The following is a 19,478-nucleotide window of genomic DNA, read 5'->3' as shown; positions in this document are numbered from 1 at the left end:
ACTTTAGAGTATTTAAATGTTTTATATATATATATATAAAATACCTCATCATATGTATAACTAACGTATTTGTTTACTATTTGTAAATACAGATTTCTAATGCCATATCCAAAAAGCTTTCATAAATATATTACGCGATATTTGTAACTATATTATTTGTATGGTCTACTCTAAGTTATTCATATACGCCCCATACGTTAACATTGCTGCTACAGTTTATCCAATAACGTAACACACGCACACAGACATGCGCACAATCCACTGCCTTTGTCGCTTCCTGGACTTTACGTTCAGCTGTTCAGTTGAGTAGTTGATACCGAGACTGCGGTATGGTTGTGGCTGAGTTGGAGAGTACCATCCATATAAAGTTGTAGTAAGGGTTAGGTTGAGGTAATGTATGTGTTTTATAGACCAAACTCCGGGTTTCCACCGGCATAGAAGCAGCATTTTTATTTAAAATCTAGAGAACATTCTGGAAGAGTCACATGATTCTGATGGACCAGTGGTGTGACGCTGTGTAAAAAAAAAAAAAAAAGAATGTGACGTTCTTGTTATTTTGTGGCGTGTTACTGATGTATGTGGGTTATCAATATTTTACATGTATGTGATAAATTCAACAGCGACCTCAAAGAACCCGAGGAAGACGAAGGGGAAAACGAAGTGGAAGTTCTCTGAATAAAGACGTTGTCTAAATAACAGTGATCTTTATAAGGGGAAAGTCGTGTTTGTTGTGGCACGTGAGGCAGATTGGCCAATGGCAGCGCGTGCTACGAAGAGGAGAGTATAAATACCGGCGGTTGCTAAAAGGAGCTGGCCGCCATAGAAGATTATATAAATAAGGGGAAGGAAGCAGTAGAAAAAAATAAATAAAGAAGCAAGTTTGGTGTAAAATTGTATCTGAATCTCCTTAGAAAATACCGACGTGAACCTTCACTGTTCGTCCTCCCAGCAGAACGTCTTTGGCACTGGGCACCTGCCGCATTTCTGCAGTTATACAATCTCTGTGCCAGTGAGAGACGGAAAGGTAAATTTATAAAACCGAACAAAATGAGCTGTTTTGAACAGTCCATCAGCACAGTGTACTTTATTCATACTCAGTGTTTCTTGTATATGTAAAAAAAAAAAGTAAGTGATTAGTTTCATACTGATAAAATATGTAAACTAATTAAAGGAAATACATAACAGACAAGGTTTGTCCGCGGCAATCATTTCCTGTCGCCATTTTGTTGTTGCTGATCCTGGCAGGCAACTTCTTAATTCACTGCGAGAGATCATGGACGTTTTAGGGGTAAAGTGTATTCTGATGTCTTCCACACAGATTGGATTTGCGTGAATCGTGTGCGTATGTTGAAAGCATTAAACGTTGTGTGGGATCTGTGTGGACTTTGAATTCGTCTTACGACTGTCACTTTTTGTTATGTGTTTACTTACTGTTCCCCTAGGCTACAGTGAAGAACAAGGGAGCACAAATCCTGCAGATTACATCATAGCAATGACTCGAACCGTGAACCATATTCATAATGCACTATTTTACGGTTGTATTCCTTCTTGATGTAAAGCTTAAATGTCAATAAACTTGAATTACGCTTAAGCGCTGTAGCCCTTCTACGCATATTAACTACCACTTTAACATTTTTTTAGTGGTACGTTTTTAAATTTGTTTTAATTTGAGTTTTTTTTTTTTATTTATTATTATTTTGTCACGTCTGGTCCAGAACGGCAAATGCTGTGAATTTATTGTATTGTACTAAAATAATACGCTCCGTAATGATGGGAATCGCTAAAGCCAGCATTAGCGGTTGCCCATAGCAACAGACATGGAGTGTAACGGTGCTGAAATGGTATGCAAATAAAAATGTACTTATTAAATTTGTTTTCTATTTTGTTTCTTTAAATCTAAGACAAGCATTGCACTTCAAAACTGAATGAAAAATTGGTGCTGTGCAGTTTCTAACAGACCTTTTTGTGTTTGTTTTGGCAGTTAACGTATGTCGGTATTTTATTCAAATATATTTATTTCACTTTATGGAAAGTCAGACAAAGCGACAAAACATCAGTAGGTTGTCATGTAGTATTACATTTATGTAAGTTTAAGCTCAGACTGAAAAATATACAAAGTAGCTAAAGGAAACCTTGTCACATGGCTAAAGAGTAAAGTATGGACAATGTTGATAAGTGTCTTATGCAGATGTAATAAACGTAAACTAAAAATGGCTATCATGGTAAGTAAAGAATAATGTCCACTTAAGACCAAATAAACACAGGCTTGTTTAATAGTGTTTGCACCAGGGCTCACCATTTTTAAACATTAAGTTAATTCTATTGTTGCAAGTAGGTAGGAAAGTGAACATTTTGCAGAACTTGGGTTGAAAATTAATCAATTTGTTGCACAGTGCTCAGATAAAAAGCCTTCTGAATGGATGTGAAAAATAAAATCCAATTCTCTGTAGTCAATATAACTTAACATTTGGCTTGGGCTATGTAAAGATTTACACTCAACACTGTTTAATGTAAAATGATTTTTAAATGTTTTTTTTGTATGTATCTTTTAATAAAGCAGTTTTTGCATATATTTTGTATTTTATTTTAGTAAGTGGGTGTTGTTGACTTTTAGTAATGTTTTATAAAAGTGAGTAATACAGAAATAAGTGCCAGGATTCAAATGTAAGTAAGTGTAAAATTTGACTCTCAGGTTCTAGGCATGGGTACCCATCTTCGAAAAATATACAGTACAGCACAATATACTGGATAATTGTTACTTGGAATGTGAAGCAAGGGGGTTGTTGATAAGGGTGGGGAATTAAAAATAAATACATTAAATAATAATCAAGCTACAAATATTGACTACTCAGATGATAGTCCAATGAGAAACTTCTGGAGTATTGATTTCATGTTTGTAATCAAGCTATCTGGAATAACAGGCTGTAATAAAAAAAGTACTCTGCCTAACATCAAGGCAAAAAATGAAGGGGGTGGGGGTGTATATTGAATTCTCATTCTGCTTTTTTATGTTTACTTTTATAATTTTATGTTGAGGTACTTTTACCATGAGGTCAGCAACTGCTCTTCGTTTCCTGCCATAGGCATGTAATGTAGGCTAGATTGCCAGGACCATCTTGTGCAGAGAGCTGTGTATTGCTAGAAAAAACATAAAGCTATAGTAGAACTGAATAGAAGCTCCTAAATGTGAGTAAAAGCTCCTTAACAGAGAGAGATGTGTGTGTTTTGGCAAAGTGGCAAGCAGGTTCCAGAGGGTGGGATGTTTGTTCTGTTGCCCGTTATAAAGGCTTCTTTTATGAAAAAGTACAAGGATAATCTATGGAAGCATTAATAGTCACAAATTAATTGCAAGTAGAAAGCTTTGGTAAGATGGTTATAATTGGAATAAATACACAAGTGTTCAATTCCAAAATTCTGTACCATTTCAATGTAATAAATGTTCAGATTAAAGAATGCCATGATAACAGTACTCAACTACTCTTCACACATTTGTAATTTTAATATATATATATATATATATATAAAGGATTCTCTAAGACTTCTTTGAATGTGTGTTTTTATAAACGGCAGTATTTTCTTTAGGTTTTACAGCCTTAATGTTTTTTGTAATTTGTATTTTTATGAAGAGCCGCAGAGGTAAGAATCATCCATGACAATTTGGCAAATGAAAATTTTATAAAAAGAAATTTCTTTTAAAATACATTTCTGTATTAGGTAGGTAATATAATATATTTGTATATTTGTGCATCACTAAATCAGGCATCACAGCAAACACCTATTCACACAAAAAAGAAGAAAGTTGGATAGTGTAGCAATTGTGGGAATTGAAGAAAGCAATATCTGCTTGGCCTTTAGCTGGGTATTGTCAGTAAGGGTCATTATCGCATGTGCTCATTTGTATAGACATTATATATAGATTAGGTATAGCCACTTGTAAAAGTTGCTTGTCAAAATTATTCTAATTATGTTTTTTTTAAGGGTTCATGGATAGACACTGGGGACTTATAGTTAATTTATGCTTATATCCTGTTCAGGAATTGATAAGTTGTAGGAAATGCTGGCACTTTATCTAGCAAAACCTTTAATAAAAGCTTCAATTTTTTCCCACCATTGGCAAGAGATTATTGCATGTCTGTTATTTTACTGTGGATCATCAGGTTGTCTGGAATTCATTTTCACTTTAACTTCGATGAAGTCAATTTATCCTGTCAATTTCTTCTGTAACAGGAATTAGAAACCTACGTTTAGACTCATTTTGAGCATGTGGCTGCAGTACTGTAGCTTCACATGTGAAGGTGCGCAGTAGCCCAGAGTTTATCAACAGGCAGGTTGAACTTCATTTAAATTCTTAAGTTTACTTTCATGTATAAAAGTAAATGACACATTTTAAATGGTGATACAAGAAAGACGTTGCACAGTTAAGCAAGCTAGTGGACTGGGGTTTATTTTTGAGAAGCCTATGTTTGTATAAAGAATAAAGTTATGCTTAGGCCTATCTCGGCCTTGGTTCAAATAAAACATAGCTTGGTTTCTTCTCTGTTCTCGGTGTGTCAGTAATATAATGTGAAACCAACGTTTCATGCAGTATGTTCATCATATATTGTCTTTGTTGGTCTCACAATACTGGTCAGTCATTTGACTGGGATTAATTGCTATTTTGCTGCTGTCACGTGGCTTTTCAGTGGGATTTATTTTTGCATCCTAGTTTGCCAACTAGGCTAACCTTTGTTGTTTTGAAACATAAATCACAACATGGTTGTAGAGTATGGTGCATTTTGCAAAAGGTAAATGTGGGCTTTTTTAATGAAATGTAAATGTTAGATTACATAAAGTGTGGAATTTCTTTGTTTTGATTTATTTTTTTATATAATTTATTTTCTGTACAAGAAGGTATGCATCTGTCTGAAAATATTTAATTCCCCAATATCAGTATGAAATACAAATAAGAAGTCTGTTTTATATTGCTCGAATAAACTTAATATCAGAGTACCAGATGTTTGCCTAACCCCACACATTAAATGAAAACGTGTTTACATCCAGAATAAGTTCCTGAGCCATGACTTAAAAACACTCTGCATTCTAAAGGAGACAAAAAAAAAAAATTGGCCAATAGCTTTTTCAGTGTAGTTTTACCTTTTGAAAGAATTCTTCAAATAGGTAGCTTGAATCACAGATTGTGCATACTATATAAACAAAACATGAACATTGTCATTTATTATACTGGATGTTAAAAAAACAACCAAATTTGATTTACCCCAAAATCTAGTTTTAAATCACATAATGTGTAGTAAGCATTCTCTTTCAGTTTAGGAAAATATTTATTTTATTGTTATCTGCCAAACCAAAACAACCATATCCTCTTCCCTGACCAGTACTGAAATAAACCAGCATTCTCACAGTGAGAACAAGTGAGTAATACACCATGTTACACCTGTATAATGTAATGGTGACTAATCAAGGTAAACTTGGATGGCAGGCATGGCAATGGACCTGGTTTTTCTTCTCAAAACTTTTATCATAGACTACTTGGTTACAGACCTTTCTGATTGCTTTTGGGTCCCCGCTAAGTTGTTTTGTTTTTTTTCCCCTCAATTAAAGTAGTGTATTTAGCATGCATATAAAGCAGAGTAATTGATAACTGTTACACCTGCATAATGGCATGAAGATTGATTAGGATAAATTTAAAACGGCAGGTGTAGTAGAAATGTGCAGTTGTGGAACAATGATTTAACTGGTAGGATCAGGCTGCAGTGTATATACATCACAACTTGTTTTGTGGTGCATTTGGTGGTTGAAACGGTTTAAAACCACCAGACAATATACACAAGAGTATCCGGTGCAGCTGTTTCTGCTGGGAGGCTTAATTCCTTATGTAACTTTTTTTTTTTTTTTTTTTTTTTTTTCCTTCGCTAGTGAAACAAATTACTTTTTTTCAGTTTTTTTGGGCAGTACATAGTACAAACACACTAAGTTATGATTTACATTAAAGATCTGCCTAGATATGTATTGCTCGCTTGTCCGTGTCGATCACGCTTGCTGCTGAAGACCACTTCAGTTCTGAATGGCTGCTTTCTCTTCAGGATTTATATACGTCATATAGGGAAAAGACTGATACTTGGATGTTCTTGCCATAGTGGTATCTTGGTATCAGTTTGTTGAATTGACACAAACTAAGCTGCAGACGATATAGATTGTGCCCACCCATTCCTGGTCACACAGACAGTTAATTTACCATGTGTGTTTTCAAACTGACTTGATCTTTTATAGTAGGTAGATGCCATAAATATGATATGATATTATATTGCTTTGAAATATAAATTGGATTTCTTTTGTATCTTTTTATGTATTGCACTGAATGAATATCATCAAGTTACAACACCATAATCTTTTTGTGAGATTTAAAGGGCTGCAGAAATCATCTGGTTAAAAAATAAATATTTTGTATTCATCTTCATGTTTTATAAAGCTCCTATTTATTCGCAGGTAATGCAAGGTGATGTATGAGGATATTTGATTTGCTGAGTAAACCGTCAACATTCAGTGCATTAATGAAACAAACACCTTCAAGATGTCGGAGGCAAAAGGATTGCAGAGTTCTAACCATGGAAACCCTCCACCCCCTGAATATAAAAACCCTAAGAAGCCTGGACGTCTTACAAATCAGCTGCAGTACTTGCACAAGGAGGTCATAAAGGCTTTGTGGAGCCATCATTTTGCCTGGCCCTTTCGATACCCTGTTGATGCTGTGAAACTAAGACTTCCTGTAAGAATAAGTTGTTTGACTGTTATCTTGTTATACAGTTCTAGATTGTTTCAAACAAGGATTCATTTTGCCAGTCAAGTTAAGTAGAAACACATACTATTTGAGTAATAAAATGTTATTGAGTAGGAACTAGGGAAGATAGTGCATTGTGTTTTAAACCGTACATCCTGCCCAGTAACACTTTTAAGGGATGTTTTTGGTATGTCATTAATAACATATTATGTCTAGTATTTATTTTTCAAAATGTGGCCCATTGTGTTGATTGTCACATGACATGAACATAACTGCCTTGAATTTACTTCTAGGTATCCAATGAATTTGATTTTTGTGAATTGTTTTTTCACATTGATGATTTTATTTGTTTTGTTTTTTTATCCGCAGGATTATCATGTTATTATAAAGACCCCAATGGACATAAACACCATTAAGAAGCGCTTGGAGAATAACTACTACTGGAAAGCTCTGGAATGTATAGAAGACTTTAATACCATGTTTACGAACTGCTACGTATATAATAGGGTAGGTATACATAATTAAAACAGAAGGAAACAGGGTTGTTAGTATTTCGGACAGTATTTTCACTTTGATTCTTGGGAAGCCTGTTTATCCGGCAAACCATAAATTCACTTCATTTGCAGAAGTTATGACCCTACTTGAACCATGCAGGCAGTTTCTGTACTGCTCTTACACCTTAAGGATCCTAATACCTATTGAACTGGAAATTAATGTGCATAGAAAACTAATTTAATATGCACATCTTGGAGGAACTATCATTGGTTGTGTTTTTTTGTTTAATTTTTATTAGTTATATCTAAACCAAAAAAATAATTTAAACAAAGTGTGGTATTTAAGTAAATACTGTAACAGCTGGTATGATACATTTATAATTATGATATGCTTATATGTCTAGCCTGGAGATGATATTGTGTTAATGGCACAAGCATTGGAGAAGCTTTTCCTTCAGAAAGTGGCACAGATGCCCCAGGAAGAAGTTGAATTACCATCTACCATAAACCGAGTAAGCGGAGGCAAAGGAAGGAAACCTTCAGCAGGTAAAATAGATGCCATGTAGGTTTACGCATTTTAATGAAGTTTTAAATGTTCATAAATGGTCAGTCCTTATACCTAGTACTGGAAAAGATAATATAGGGAGGGTGGGTAGAAATACACTGCTCCAAACAACAAGGGATATTGAGATGTTTGCATATTTATTTAGCATGTGTGTACAGGCACGTATTGCTCATTGTAGATTCTTTAAGATGGTCATCAATATTTTGTAGTTATAGAAGTGGACTTGTCAGATTAATTCGACATTGTGTTCCCAAGGTAAGCGAAAGCCACCTCCTCCTGTATCTGAAGTTGTCGTCCAGCAAACTGTGACTTTGATTCCTCCGCAGACCGTTACTGCAGCCCCGACTACACCTGTGTCAGGAACACAACTTGTATCAAAAGTATGTTTTTCATTAGAATAATATCTGATTTTAGCCTTCTATCTGCTGAGTTATATTTTTTTCAAGGGTGGGGTAAGGCCACTGATCGCTTCTTTTAACCTTGTGCATAACAAGGTCAATGCCAAACTATTAAGCATGTATTTATTATTTGGTTTTAATTGGAAATCTTAAGGGCATATTAAGAGTTTAATATTTGTCTTGGTATGCTGTTGATACTGAATCAATTTATGAATTGACAGTATATGTGTGCTGAAATGAGCATAATGGGAACAATGGTGATATTTTCAGGTCAAAAAGGGTATCAAAAGGAAAGCCGATACAACCACTCCAACTACATCCATTGTAACGACAAGTAGCGAGTCTTCACCTACTCCTGCGGAACCAAGGCCTTGCAAGATAATATCAAGAAGAGAAAGTGGTCGACCAATTAAACCTCCAAGAAAAGACTTGCCAGATTCTCAGCAGCATCAAATTGGCAAGAAACCCAAATTGTCGGAGCAACTGAAGTACTGCAGTGCGATACTTAAAGAAATGTACGCAAAGAAGCATGCAGCATATGCTTGGCCCTTCTATAAACCTGTTGATGTTGAAGCTTTGGGACTTCATGATTATTATGACATTATAAAACATCCAATGGACCTTGGCACTATGAAAGTAAGTCTTTCTTCAAAAAGCTCATAGTTAGCTGTGTTTAATTAAGCATCCTGGTGAGGGTTGCTTACATGGTATAAGTACACTTTGATTGACTTCATATTTTCAGTGTTATAGTAATGGTGCCCTTCACTTTGACCTGTGACCTAATGTGGCTTCCTTACAGTGATCAAAACATACACTGTTGAAGCCAGCATGTTAACACACGTAGCAATAAAGCTGTGTGTTTTGAGAATTAATTTAGAATTGTATCACAAGTCCATGGTTTTGGATGTTTTACTTCCTGTTTTTCAGAAAAAGATGGAGGACCGAGAATATAAAGATGCACAAGAATTTGCAGCAGATTTTAGGTTAATGTTGATGAATTGTTATAAATACAATCCCCCAGACCATGAAGTTTCAGCAATGGCAAGAAAGCTACAGGTTTGTAATGCTTTTTGTTTTATTATACTTATAACATTTTTGATTGGTACTATGTGAGTTTACGGTACTATTTAATTTGTATTTCTAGTTTTTAAATTTACTTTGGTTAGGTGATGTTCTTTGTACACTATATAATCTTATATATGAGGTTTGAGCAAATATGTACCTCTTTTCAAAAGGTGCAGTACATAAGTTGCTGAAATAATAAAAATGTATTTTATTGTAATTCTGTAATTGTTCATTCAATAGGATGTGTTTGAGATGCGGCTTGCCAAAATGCCAGTTGAACCAGTTGAAAGTGCAACTCCAGCTCCGCCTTCAACAGAAATAGACAAAACTCCCACCAGCAGTGAGAGCTCCTCAGACAGTGAGAGCTCCTCAGACAGTGAGAGCAGCACTGATTCTGAAGAGGAAAGAACTCGGCACCTTGCAAACCTCCAAGAGCAGGTAACACGGATTGGAAATAACATTGAATTAGGATTAACTATACTGTATATTCTTATTTAACAAAATATAATGAAAAATAAAGTTTAGGGTGCTGAAGATACAGGATGATCGTCACACTATTCAAGGCTAGTGCAGTACAAAAAATATATATTTTTATTTTTTCTTTATTTCTTTTTACAGTTAAAAGCAGTACGTGAGCAACTGCAAATGTTATCCCAGGCCCCCCTATTGAAGCCGAAGAAAAAGAAAGACAAATCAAAAAAGGAAAAGAGGAAAAAAGACAAAGATAAAAAAGAAAAGACAGGAAAAAAATGTGTCGATGAAAGGAAAAAAACAAAGTCCAAGCAGGTGCAGAGATCTAGAAAAAACTCTTCAGGAAGGCAAGTGTTTTTGTTATTTTGGTTCTTGGGGAAGCCCTATTCCTTAGTTACTGTGTATACTGTCTTTTAAAATATGAGTCACTTTGAAAATTTATATGTATACCAAAATAAAATCCCTTTTCTGATTTTAATGCTACTTTTGTCCCTTTTGAGGATCCTTCCACCATGACTGGAAATAGCAGACACAATAGAACAATACAACCTCAACAAGTCAATTCTGTAATAGTTGTCCCGTGTAAACTCTGTATATGACCATGCTAATCCTAATTCGGGAGTGTTGTAACCAAGTTAGTGATTAAGGAAATGTCCTTTTTTTTTTCTTTGTAGTCGTAGTAAAAAAAGCAAGTTGCCCACAGTTCCATGTGACTCAGAACATGAAGAGGAACCCAAGCCTATGTCATATGATGAGAAAAGGCAGCTGAGCCTCGACATAAACAAGCTTCCTGGTGACAAGCTTGGGAAGGTTGTTCATGTAATCCAGTCAAGAGAGCCTTCACTGAAAGATTCTAATCCTGAAGAGATAGAAATTGACTTTGAAACATTAAAACCTTCAACACTGAGAGCTCTGGAGACATATGTCATGACCTGTCTAAGGAAAAGGCCAAGAAAACCAAGTGGTAAGTATTTAACTTGTACTATTCTGCAAACAGGAGCAACTGTTCACTGTGCTAAGCACACTGGAGATGTCACATCTCCATGCAAGTGAGACCCAGGGACAACAATACCAATACAAAATGAACCATGCACAAAAAATGATCAAACAGATACAGGGTATAGTCCCATGTTTACTGTTGTGGTTGATTTTTCTTTTTGTTTTATTGCCATAAGTACAGTATATAAAAGTTCTATTAAAATGTATTCAATGTTTGTCCTGAGCAGAGAAAAAGGCATCGAAGCCCAATAAGGCGCTTCAAATTGAGAAAAAGCAAGAATTGGAGAAGTTGCTGGATGTCAGTGGACAGTTACATTCAGTGAAGATACAGAAAACTACATGTAAGTATTGCAATATATTAACTTTGATTAGTTGATGATGTGGTAGTGGTGGTAAGATTGCTCATTTTGTATATATATTTTTTTTCTTTTCTTCACCTAACAGGTGCAAACACCGATGCTAATACAGATCTTGGCGGACCCTCTCGACTCAGTGAGAGCAGCAGCTCTTCAAGTTCAGGCAGTAGTAGTGATTCTAGTGCAACTGATAGCAGTGACTCTGAATCAGGTTAGCTGTCCTCTTCAGCCCATTATTGTACTGGCAGGTGCATCTGCCCTTTAATACCAGGACTATTTTACCATCCTCTGCTACTAAGGAGTGCTAAGCAACATGCTTACCAGGATACATCACTCAATCAGAATATGTACCCTTAGTCTTGCTAACGCACTGAAAACATGTTTGAGGCAATTCTTCTGCATAATGAAGGGTGTGTTTTTAGATGCAGCATCTTGTGGTTTTTTTTTTTTTTTTTTTTTTTTAAATGAAGTCAAGTTCGGAAATAAAAATATAAATCAGACTCGTTCAGATACGTTTTTGGGTGCTTTTTGTTTTGTGGGGTTGAAACAACAAGCTAGAGTTTACAGTTTACCATGAGTACTGCTGTTCTGCGTATCTCTTTCAGTAGTTTGAAAATGTGCAGAAGTTTTTATTGAAAAGCCAGCGATGCAGGTACTACATATCCATTAAATAAAGCCTTTATAATTAAGATTCGTTATTTCTTACTTGAGAACTCAGGGTTGGAGACTCTAGTTCACTTCAACTTTAAGACAGTTAAAAAAAAAAAAATTGTATAAAAAAAGTACAGTAGCTGAATTCACTGCAAGGTAGTGGATTGGAAGAACCACAGATTCATACTATACAGCAACATCTTTTTGTCTTTTGTCCAGTCCTTTTTCTAGATTTTGCAAGATTGTGTTGTGAAATTTTTTGTTTTTGTTTTTTTTAATGGTCAGTTTATTTATATCAAGTATATATTTAATAGTTTTAATGTATTAATTCACACACTTCCATGTTCTACATAGCTTTCACCCGCTCCAAATAAGGTTTTGGTGGCCCTCGGTTTTAACTGTAGCACAAGTTTGACATGTATCAATTCTAAACATGTAGCATTACTAATCATTTCATTTGGTTTTAATTGTATTAAATATTTGTACCAAACTCTGTATACCAAATATTTGTAAGAAAACACTGTTTGTAAATGCAAAGTTTTGTAATGATTTCAGATATTTATTTTGTTAAAAAAAAGACAAAAATCTGTTTTAGATGTTTATCCAGATTGTAAACTGAATGCAGGGATTGAAGGAGTAGGACCCATGTTTACTGTAGGTTACAGTTATTGTCCTGTAACATATCTGTATTCTGTAAATGGCACAAGATATCTGAGTGTCTTTGTTTTAATACACTTTCATGTTCTTTCATTATTTTACCTATATACGGGTATATAAAATCTGATAGATTTAGTGTTTAACATCTGAAAGTTCAAATAAACAGCTTTTTTTAGATACTAAAAACTGTTGTTGTACATTAACACCACCATTTCCAAGCTAGACAAAACAATCACATTAACTGTTTTCAAAGTTCCTGTTGTCTTGTTAAGTTGCAAAATTCTGGAGCATTGTCCTCTTAGACATTTCATGATACCAAGTAGCTGTATGTGAGTCCTCCTGGACTCCCAGAGCAATAGATTGAATGCGTTGAGGCTATTGAGAATGTAGCCCGCAAGATCAAAATGTGACGGTGAAGCAATTTTATAGTTAAACTTTTTTTTCAGCAAGGTAAGTTGATTCCTGTCAAAGACTTGAATTTTTGTTTTTATTTATAATTTACTGCTTTTTTTTTTTTTTTTTAATGATCTTGCATTAAAACGTGTACTGTGCAAAATCCACCTTAATTTTACATTTCTGTATTTAAAACTAACGTGGAGTGATGGTTTTGCTAAATACACTTTAAATTGGTTACTTCATATTGGCCATCTGAAGTCTTTATACCCTTGTAAAGACAAACCAGGCTTTCATATAAATGAGCTATTTATTGTATTTTGGGAATGCTTACCTTACTTAATCTCAGAAGTGGCATTGAAACAAGTTACTCAACATAAGTGTAGGCTGAGCTCTTGAATTATTGATACATGGTCTTTGTGTCTGGTGTAGGATGTAGACTATATTTATACTTTATATCAACTATCGTGTTATTGCACTCTGATACAAATGATTAAAAAGGTAAGGGCACAATTCATACAAAAATAAATAAATACATTTTAGTACAGATTATTGAGCAAAGTGTAGTTTGTGCAGTTAAAATCTGATTAGTGACCTACAACAAAAGTACTAGGTCAAAGCAGTTTTTCTGCGTTTGACAAAAAAACAACTATAATGATGATAATGCTTATATGGGTTAAATGGGGTTTAAAGCATAAGTTAGCAATGCTTTAATGATATTTCAAAATGAATAAACAGTGTGACCTTTTTTTAAAAACAAAACAAAAAAAAAACAGTAAGTAGAAAGCTAGACTACAATTGTTTTTTATTTTAAAAGTCATGTAGAAACAAAGTCTGTTAGGCAAGCAACTAATTGGCTGTAATGCTTCTTTGACAGAACAGAGAACAAAACGGAAGCAAAGCTGCACTGACAATCTTGATTTCAAATTGCAAGCAAAGGTACACTTTGTCATTCTGTTGGCTTTGTAATACATATTGCATTGAAGAAGACGACTTTAAGTATGTGTTGTGTTTTTCTCTACAGGAAATAAAGCCGATGCTACAGCCTTTATGGGATAATGCTCTTGCAGGTCAAACCTTACCTCCGTTTAGCACCAGTTTGCAGCTTTCAATACAACATCCCCAAGAGACAGAGAGATGCAAATTCCAGGCTTTGAAACATGTACCACTGGAGCCACCTGAACAAATAACTATATCACTTCCAGGTAAGAATAGTGGTTTAGTGTTTCTTATACTTGCTGTACTTTAAGACGTATTTTTATTTATTAAGAGACTTTGGAAATACTAGACCCATTTTGTTTAGACAGAACCCTTAAATGGTTCTAAGCTGGAAATGATTTTGATTAAAGAAAGTGGTGATTTTTGCATCCATGCATCTGTTTTGTGTGCAGTGTCTTATGGGGATTTTTCTGTTGAATTTCTTCTACTGAAGCCTCCTCTTCTGAAGTCTGTTTCTGTCTTTTCTTTCTCAAAGTGCGACACAGTGAGGACACACAAATGAAAACTTGTTGATTTTAGAGTAATTTAGCTGGCATCAATTTTTAAACCTGGTATATCAACATCTTTTAAACTTGTTTCTCTCTAGCCTTGCATACTAGCCTGCCACAACAGCCATCAAGACCTAGCACCAAAGCAGCACCTCTACCTCCTAAACACAGGCCTTCACAGTTACAGCAGCCAGGGTCTGCAAATGCACCTCAACAAGAGGCATCCCAACACGTTCCTTTGCACTCTGCCCATGACCACATATTGTTACAAAAGCCCCAAAATGAACAAGCTAAACTACAGTTTAGTTGCAGTCCGGTACATTCACTGCCCCAGTTAAAACCCACACAGCAGTCACAACTGCCTCAGCATAAGCAGATGCATATGCAACATCCCCAGACCTTTCCACAAACACTGAAACTGCAAGCTGGGCAACATTCCCTCAACCAACTTAACCACCCTTCTCAGAGCCCACCTACTAGGATGCAGACGGAAGGTAAGATGTGTCTGCAGATGTGAACGTTTTACACAGCTAAGCTTCTTCTCTTGCTGCTTGCCAGTAATCTGTTTGTAATCATTTGCTCTTTCTTTGCTCTTGCTTTGCTTTGCATTCTTTTATTAAATTATCAATAAAATATCGGATGTGTTTTAATGCAGCTTCATTTCAGATTATTGTATGGGTATGCTATTGATTTGGGAAATATCAATACTGTAATTGACAATTTAGGAAATTGCAATGCTATAATTAACTGTAGATTGATTAATCCAGTACCATACATGAAGGAACAGTGGGGGTTGCTTTGTATTTTAAGTTCCCTGCTAGCAGGTTAATTTCTTTGGTTCCACATTCATTTGAATGTTTGAATAGATGTCCATTGGCATCTGCTTTGCAGTATTCTGCAATATTTGATAGTGTATAAAAGATGTTTGCATTTTTTATTTATAATAAATGAAATTGCCTCTTTCTATCCGATTAGGTATTTCTTCACTTCTGTCTCCTTTGAATTCCCCAGTTGGGTTACATGCATCTTCAACAAGCCCCTTTGTAATGAACAGTGACAATATCAAAATGGAGGTAGGGATATGATTTTGGCAGTACTGTACCTTGCAGTTTAAAAGTCAGATCATATCATTAACATTTAATACTACATTTAATTCTGGTTTCAGTGCCCAATATTGTCCCCGACTCATGGCAGTCCACTGTGTAATAAGGCAGAACCTAAAAGTTATCCAGTGGATCAGACAGGATTACAGTCTGTTGAAAAGGAGAATTATGCAGAAGATGGATCAGATATTACACAGCCATTATCAAGTAAGCGAGTGTTAGTATTTTTTATATATATAAATGTATGTTTTAACTCATTTTAAGTTACTGAAATGGTGTGTACAGTGACACTTGTATTTAATACATTTGATATATATAATATACCACGTTAAATCGGCTGGATATGATGACCACTTTTAGATCACCTCCCTAAGTGGTTCTAAAATATTTGTGAGCTTGGGGTGTATAATTTAAATCCAGTTTCTAAAAATATATATATATATATATATATATATATATATATGATGGAGTGAAGTTGTGGTGGGTTCAAATTCTTGACTTAAACATGTATGTGGGGGGTGGCTGTATTTAAAATATTCAGTGACTAGGTGGGGACAGATGCACATAAAAAATATTGCATATTCAAAAACAGATACCAGTCACCCTGATATGGAGGAACAGGACAAAAGTAATACAAGTCTTGGGAAACTTGGGCCTGTCAGTAGATGTGATAAACAGATGCAAGATCTTACAACTCCAGTCGTGCCTAAAAAGGTAAGAAATAGCTTGTATAAGTTTATTCTCACAAACCATTCAAAACCATTTTTTTGTTTGTTCTGCTGTTTGTCCTTCCAGAAGTGTATCGACTGAATTCCACCAAACCAAGTTACAGTTTTGCGTGCCTTACTTTTTCAAAGCTAATTCCAGCTTTTGAGCAAAAAGACGCATACCAAATAATTCTGAAAGCCTATATTTTGGATGTTGTTTTGGTGACCACACAGGGTGTAAAAGTTGCAAGCCATCGGCTGTCTCGTGGTGTTCATTTTGAGATTGTGGATTTTGAAGTTTTGTATTCAGATCTGCCCTTCAGGATCTTTCATCTTGGTATAAACCAATCTCTGTGGGCCCAGCAAGTCGTGGCTTATTTGTTTTTATTTCTCTCCTGGGGCACATTTAATTTGTGTCAAGGCCATTTTCATGCTTATTGCACAGTCGTTGGTCTGATCTTCCACTCAGTACTCATCACACTGACTTTCTGAGCTTCTAAATAACATTAAAATATGAACTGGGATTTGTTCTGGATTTCAAATATTTATATAAAGTGTAGCTGCAAATGTTTTTCTACAGTACTATGACTTGCTATACGACTATACGACTTGCAATAATGTTAGTGTTAGCAACAATGTTAATGGTATTGTCTAGATTTAAACAGATAACGTTAAATAAGTTAGTTGTATTGATGTCCCTTTTACATGCACTTCCTTGAATTTCCAAAAAGATTCAGATCATTTAAAAGAATGCTGAATCAGACATGTGTTTCCTTTTAGGAGATTAGGATCAAGAATGTTGATTCTTGGGCAAGTTTAGGAAAGATGGCCACTTCCGCACCATCGATAATAAAGTCCTCTAGTGAGAGTTTTCAGCAGTTCAGAAAAGCTGCAATGGAAAAGGAAGAACGAGAAAAGGCTTTAAGGAAACTGCAAATGGGACAACCTGGGAGGGAAAGAAAAAGCGTTCCTGAAAAGCAAAGGTATTTGCAAGTTTTGAAATCCAGGTGTAGCAATTTACTGACACCTTATGCTATGTTTATTACTAGTTTTGTAAGTCGTATATGTTTTGTTTTTTTTTGTTTCTGTTTTTTTTGTTTTCAGAGACCAAGGTGATGAGCAACCTTTAGAAAGTGTACAGACAGTTCCAGACCAGGCAACTTCTAAGCCAGATGAAATCACAAAAGAGGAAAAACAAGAACTACAATCAGCCTCTCCATCTTCTATTGATAGAGAGAGGGAGATGGCCAGGAAAAGAGAACAGGAACGCAGGAGGAGAGTAGCTGTAAGTTCGCTACTCTTTGGTTGGGGTGATTAAATAAAGGGAGAGGTGTTGATTTTTACATTTTATTTTATTGATTCATAGTGGCTTATTCTGTGTGAAATGTAAGCACTTGTATGTCTACTATATCTTTTTAAATAGCACAACCAATTATAATATATTTATTGAATAGGATACTTTCCATTTCCAGTTATATTGATGTTGGAGTAAATGTAGTTTGTACTAAATTGTTCATTTTTGTTTTGTTTTTTCTCTCTTCACAGATGGCAGGCATCATTGACATGACTCTGCAGAGTGATATTATGGCAACATTTGAAAATAACCTTTATTAAAACAAAAGCAGGTGGACTTTATAGTTCAATGTATGTAATACAAACAGATGTCTTAATATGCACTGTTAATGCATTAGCAGATAGTACATATAGCTCTTGCTTTCTACAGCTCTGAACTTTTTGCAGGCACTGGATGTCTACGTTTAACATACATGTGGAAGGAAACTGGTCCTCATTCTGCAAGAAATATTTCTGCATGACTCCCTTCACTTATACTTGATGATCGTTATTGTAATATATTGTAAAGTGTATATACTGCAACCTTGTATACACAAGCACTTAAAGGACCACATTGTATGTGGATGTCTTTTGCCTTTTTGTACAGGTGATAGCTTATTGAAGTTTTGAAAATGCTTTTAAATGAAGTAAGTGTTTCTTTGTTGGCCATTATGCAGTAGGTTACAAATAAATAGAAGATTCTAAATACTGTGTTCAGTCTGAAAATGAAACTTAGTCATGTTTTTGGAATGAGAACTTTTTTCTTTTTTTTTTTTTTTTAAACCATCAGTTAAAACAGAAGTGTTTTGTTCAAAGCAGTATTTGCAGTGTTTGGAAATCTTCCATACCTGTATTCTGTACTTCACGTTGAGTGCAAATGAGAAATAACATTGTAAAGAAATACATTCCCATATGTTTTGCATATGTTAAGACTACTGTTGTAAAAGAAATCTGTGCTCTGCTAATTTGTACTTGAAATGGGTGACTGTTAGTGAACCAGATTGATTGGTATATCTATGTAAGTGAAGGAATGTCCTCAACAATGGTTTTGCTGTTAATACCAGATTATAATATAATTGAGAATATACTGCATTATATATGTATATTTAAAAAAAAAACAAAAAAAAAAAACACTATTGTTTATATGTATAATCCTTACTTGGATACAGTCTTTAACTGGTTCATGTTAAATCTGTATTTTGCCAAAAGTTTGTATGCTTACTTGGAGGTATATTTTTTAGATGCTCTGCATAGCAACTTGAATTTCCACATTTAAAAGCGCAACGTGTCATATGAATACCTGTTTATTTGTAGGCAATATCTGCCTAGAAACTGCATTTTACATTTGTGAGTTGGTAACAGTGCATTTTAGGTTGCTTAAATCAAAAGGAAAATAATTGTATGCTAAAAATGTCATTTATTATTTTTATTTAATTTATTGGATCATTGTAGTTTTATTTTGTCCAACTGCATTGGACTGATTGTTCCAGTAGAGACTTGAAGATGTGCAGTTGGTCATTTTGTTTTGTTTGAAGTTATCAGATTGTTTCATCTGTTAAATTCAGGGTAATAACATGTTCTCATACATTTGTGCTAGTAGCACTTATTCTCCAGTGTCTAAAGTATGATAAGCTAGAAAGCATAACAAGTATATAGAGAAATAATATTTAATTGATGATAAATAGCACTAAGTGGATAAATATCAATATATTCCATTAAAATATTTTCAGTAAAACCATTGTTTTTGTCATGATTTTGAAGTGAAATCCTACAACTGCAGAACAATCATGCATGCAATCCATGGTTATGATACAAACTGTGAATTAAGACCGACTCATGCCTTCAAAACACCCTTTCATCCACTGTGTTTGATAAGCTTCTGTATGAGTAACTTTTAACCATACTATACTTAATGATCTTTATGCATGAATTCTGGCTTTTAAGATGGTTTTATTTATATCCCTTCACATACTGGTGGATGTAGGATCATCTTTGATCTCAACGAGGCACTGTCCATTGAAGACA

At 34.8% G+C, this 19,478-nt stretch overlaps 1 protein-coding gene across 2 annotated transcripts; it reads left to right on the top strand.

Moving 5' to 3' along the window:
- Positions 1-278: 278 nt before the first annotated feature.
- LOC117417019 (bromodomain-containing protein 3-like) lies at positions 279-19,188 on the top strand. 2 transcript variants are annotated; one of them, XM_034028643.3, is made up of 21 exons: positions 279-1,024; positions 6,484-6,763; positions 7,145-7,282; positions 7,674-7,815; positions 8,090-8,214; positions 8,503-8,868; positions 9,160-9,288; positions 9,538-9,735; positions 9,916-10,115; positions 10,443-10,732; positions 10,995-11,108; positions 11,212-11,334; positions 13,702-13,763; positions 13,849-14,029; positions 14,410-14,805; positions 15,287-15,384; positions 15,477-15,621; positions 16,007-16,128; positions 16,902-17,104; positions 17,226-17,406; positions 17,667-19,188. In XM_034028643.3, the coding sequence occupies exons 2-21, from the start codon at positions 6,569-6,571 to the stop codon at positions 17,733-17,735; spliced, it is 3,477 nt and encodes a 1,158-aa protein (XP_033884534.3). In that variant the 5' UTR covers positions 279-1,024; positions 6,484-6,568; the 3' UTR covers positions 17,736-19,188. The 2 variants fall into 2 exon arrangements, with proteins under 2 accessions (XP_033884534.3, XP_033884536.3); XM_034028645.3 differs by lacking the exon at positions 14,410-14,805.
- The last annotated feature ends 290 nt before the right edge of the window (positions 19,189-19,478 follow it).

This window comes from Acipenser ruthenus, chromosome 12 (genome assembly GCF_902713425.1).
Source record: "Acipenser ruthenus chromosome 12, fAciRut3.2 maternal haplotype, whole genome shotgun sequence".
Lineage (NCBI taxonomy): Eukaryota > Metazoa > Chordata > Actinopteri > Acipenseriformes > Acipenseridae > Acipenser > Acipenser ruthenus.
The sequence above is the reverse complement of the archived record's forward strand: the minus strand, read 5'-3'. Positions and strand labels throughout refer to the sequence as shown.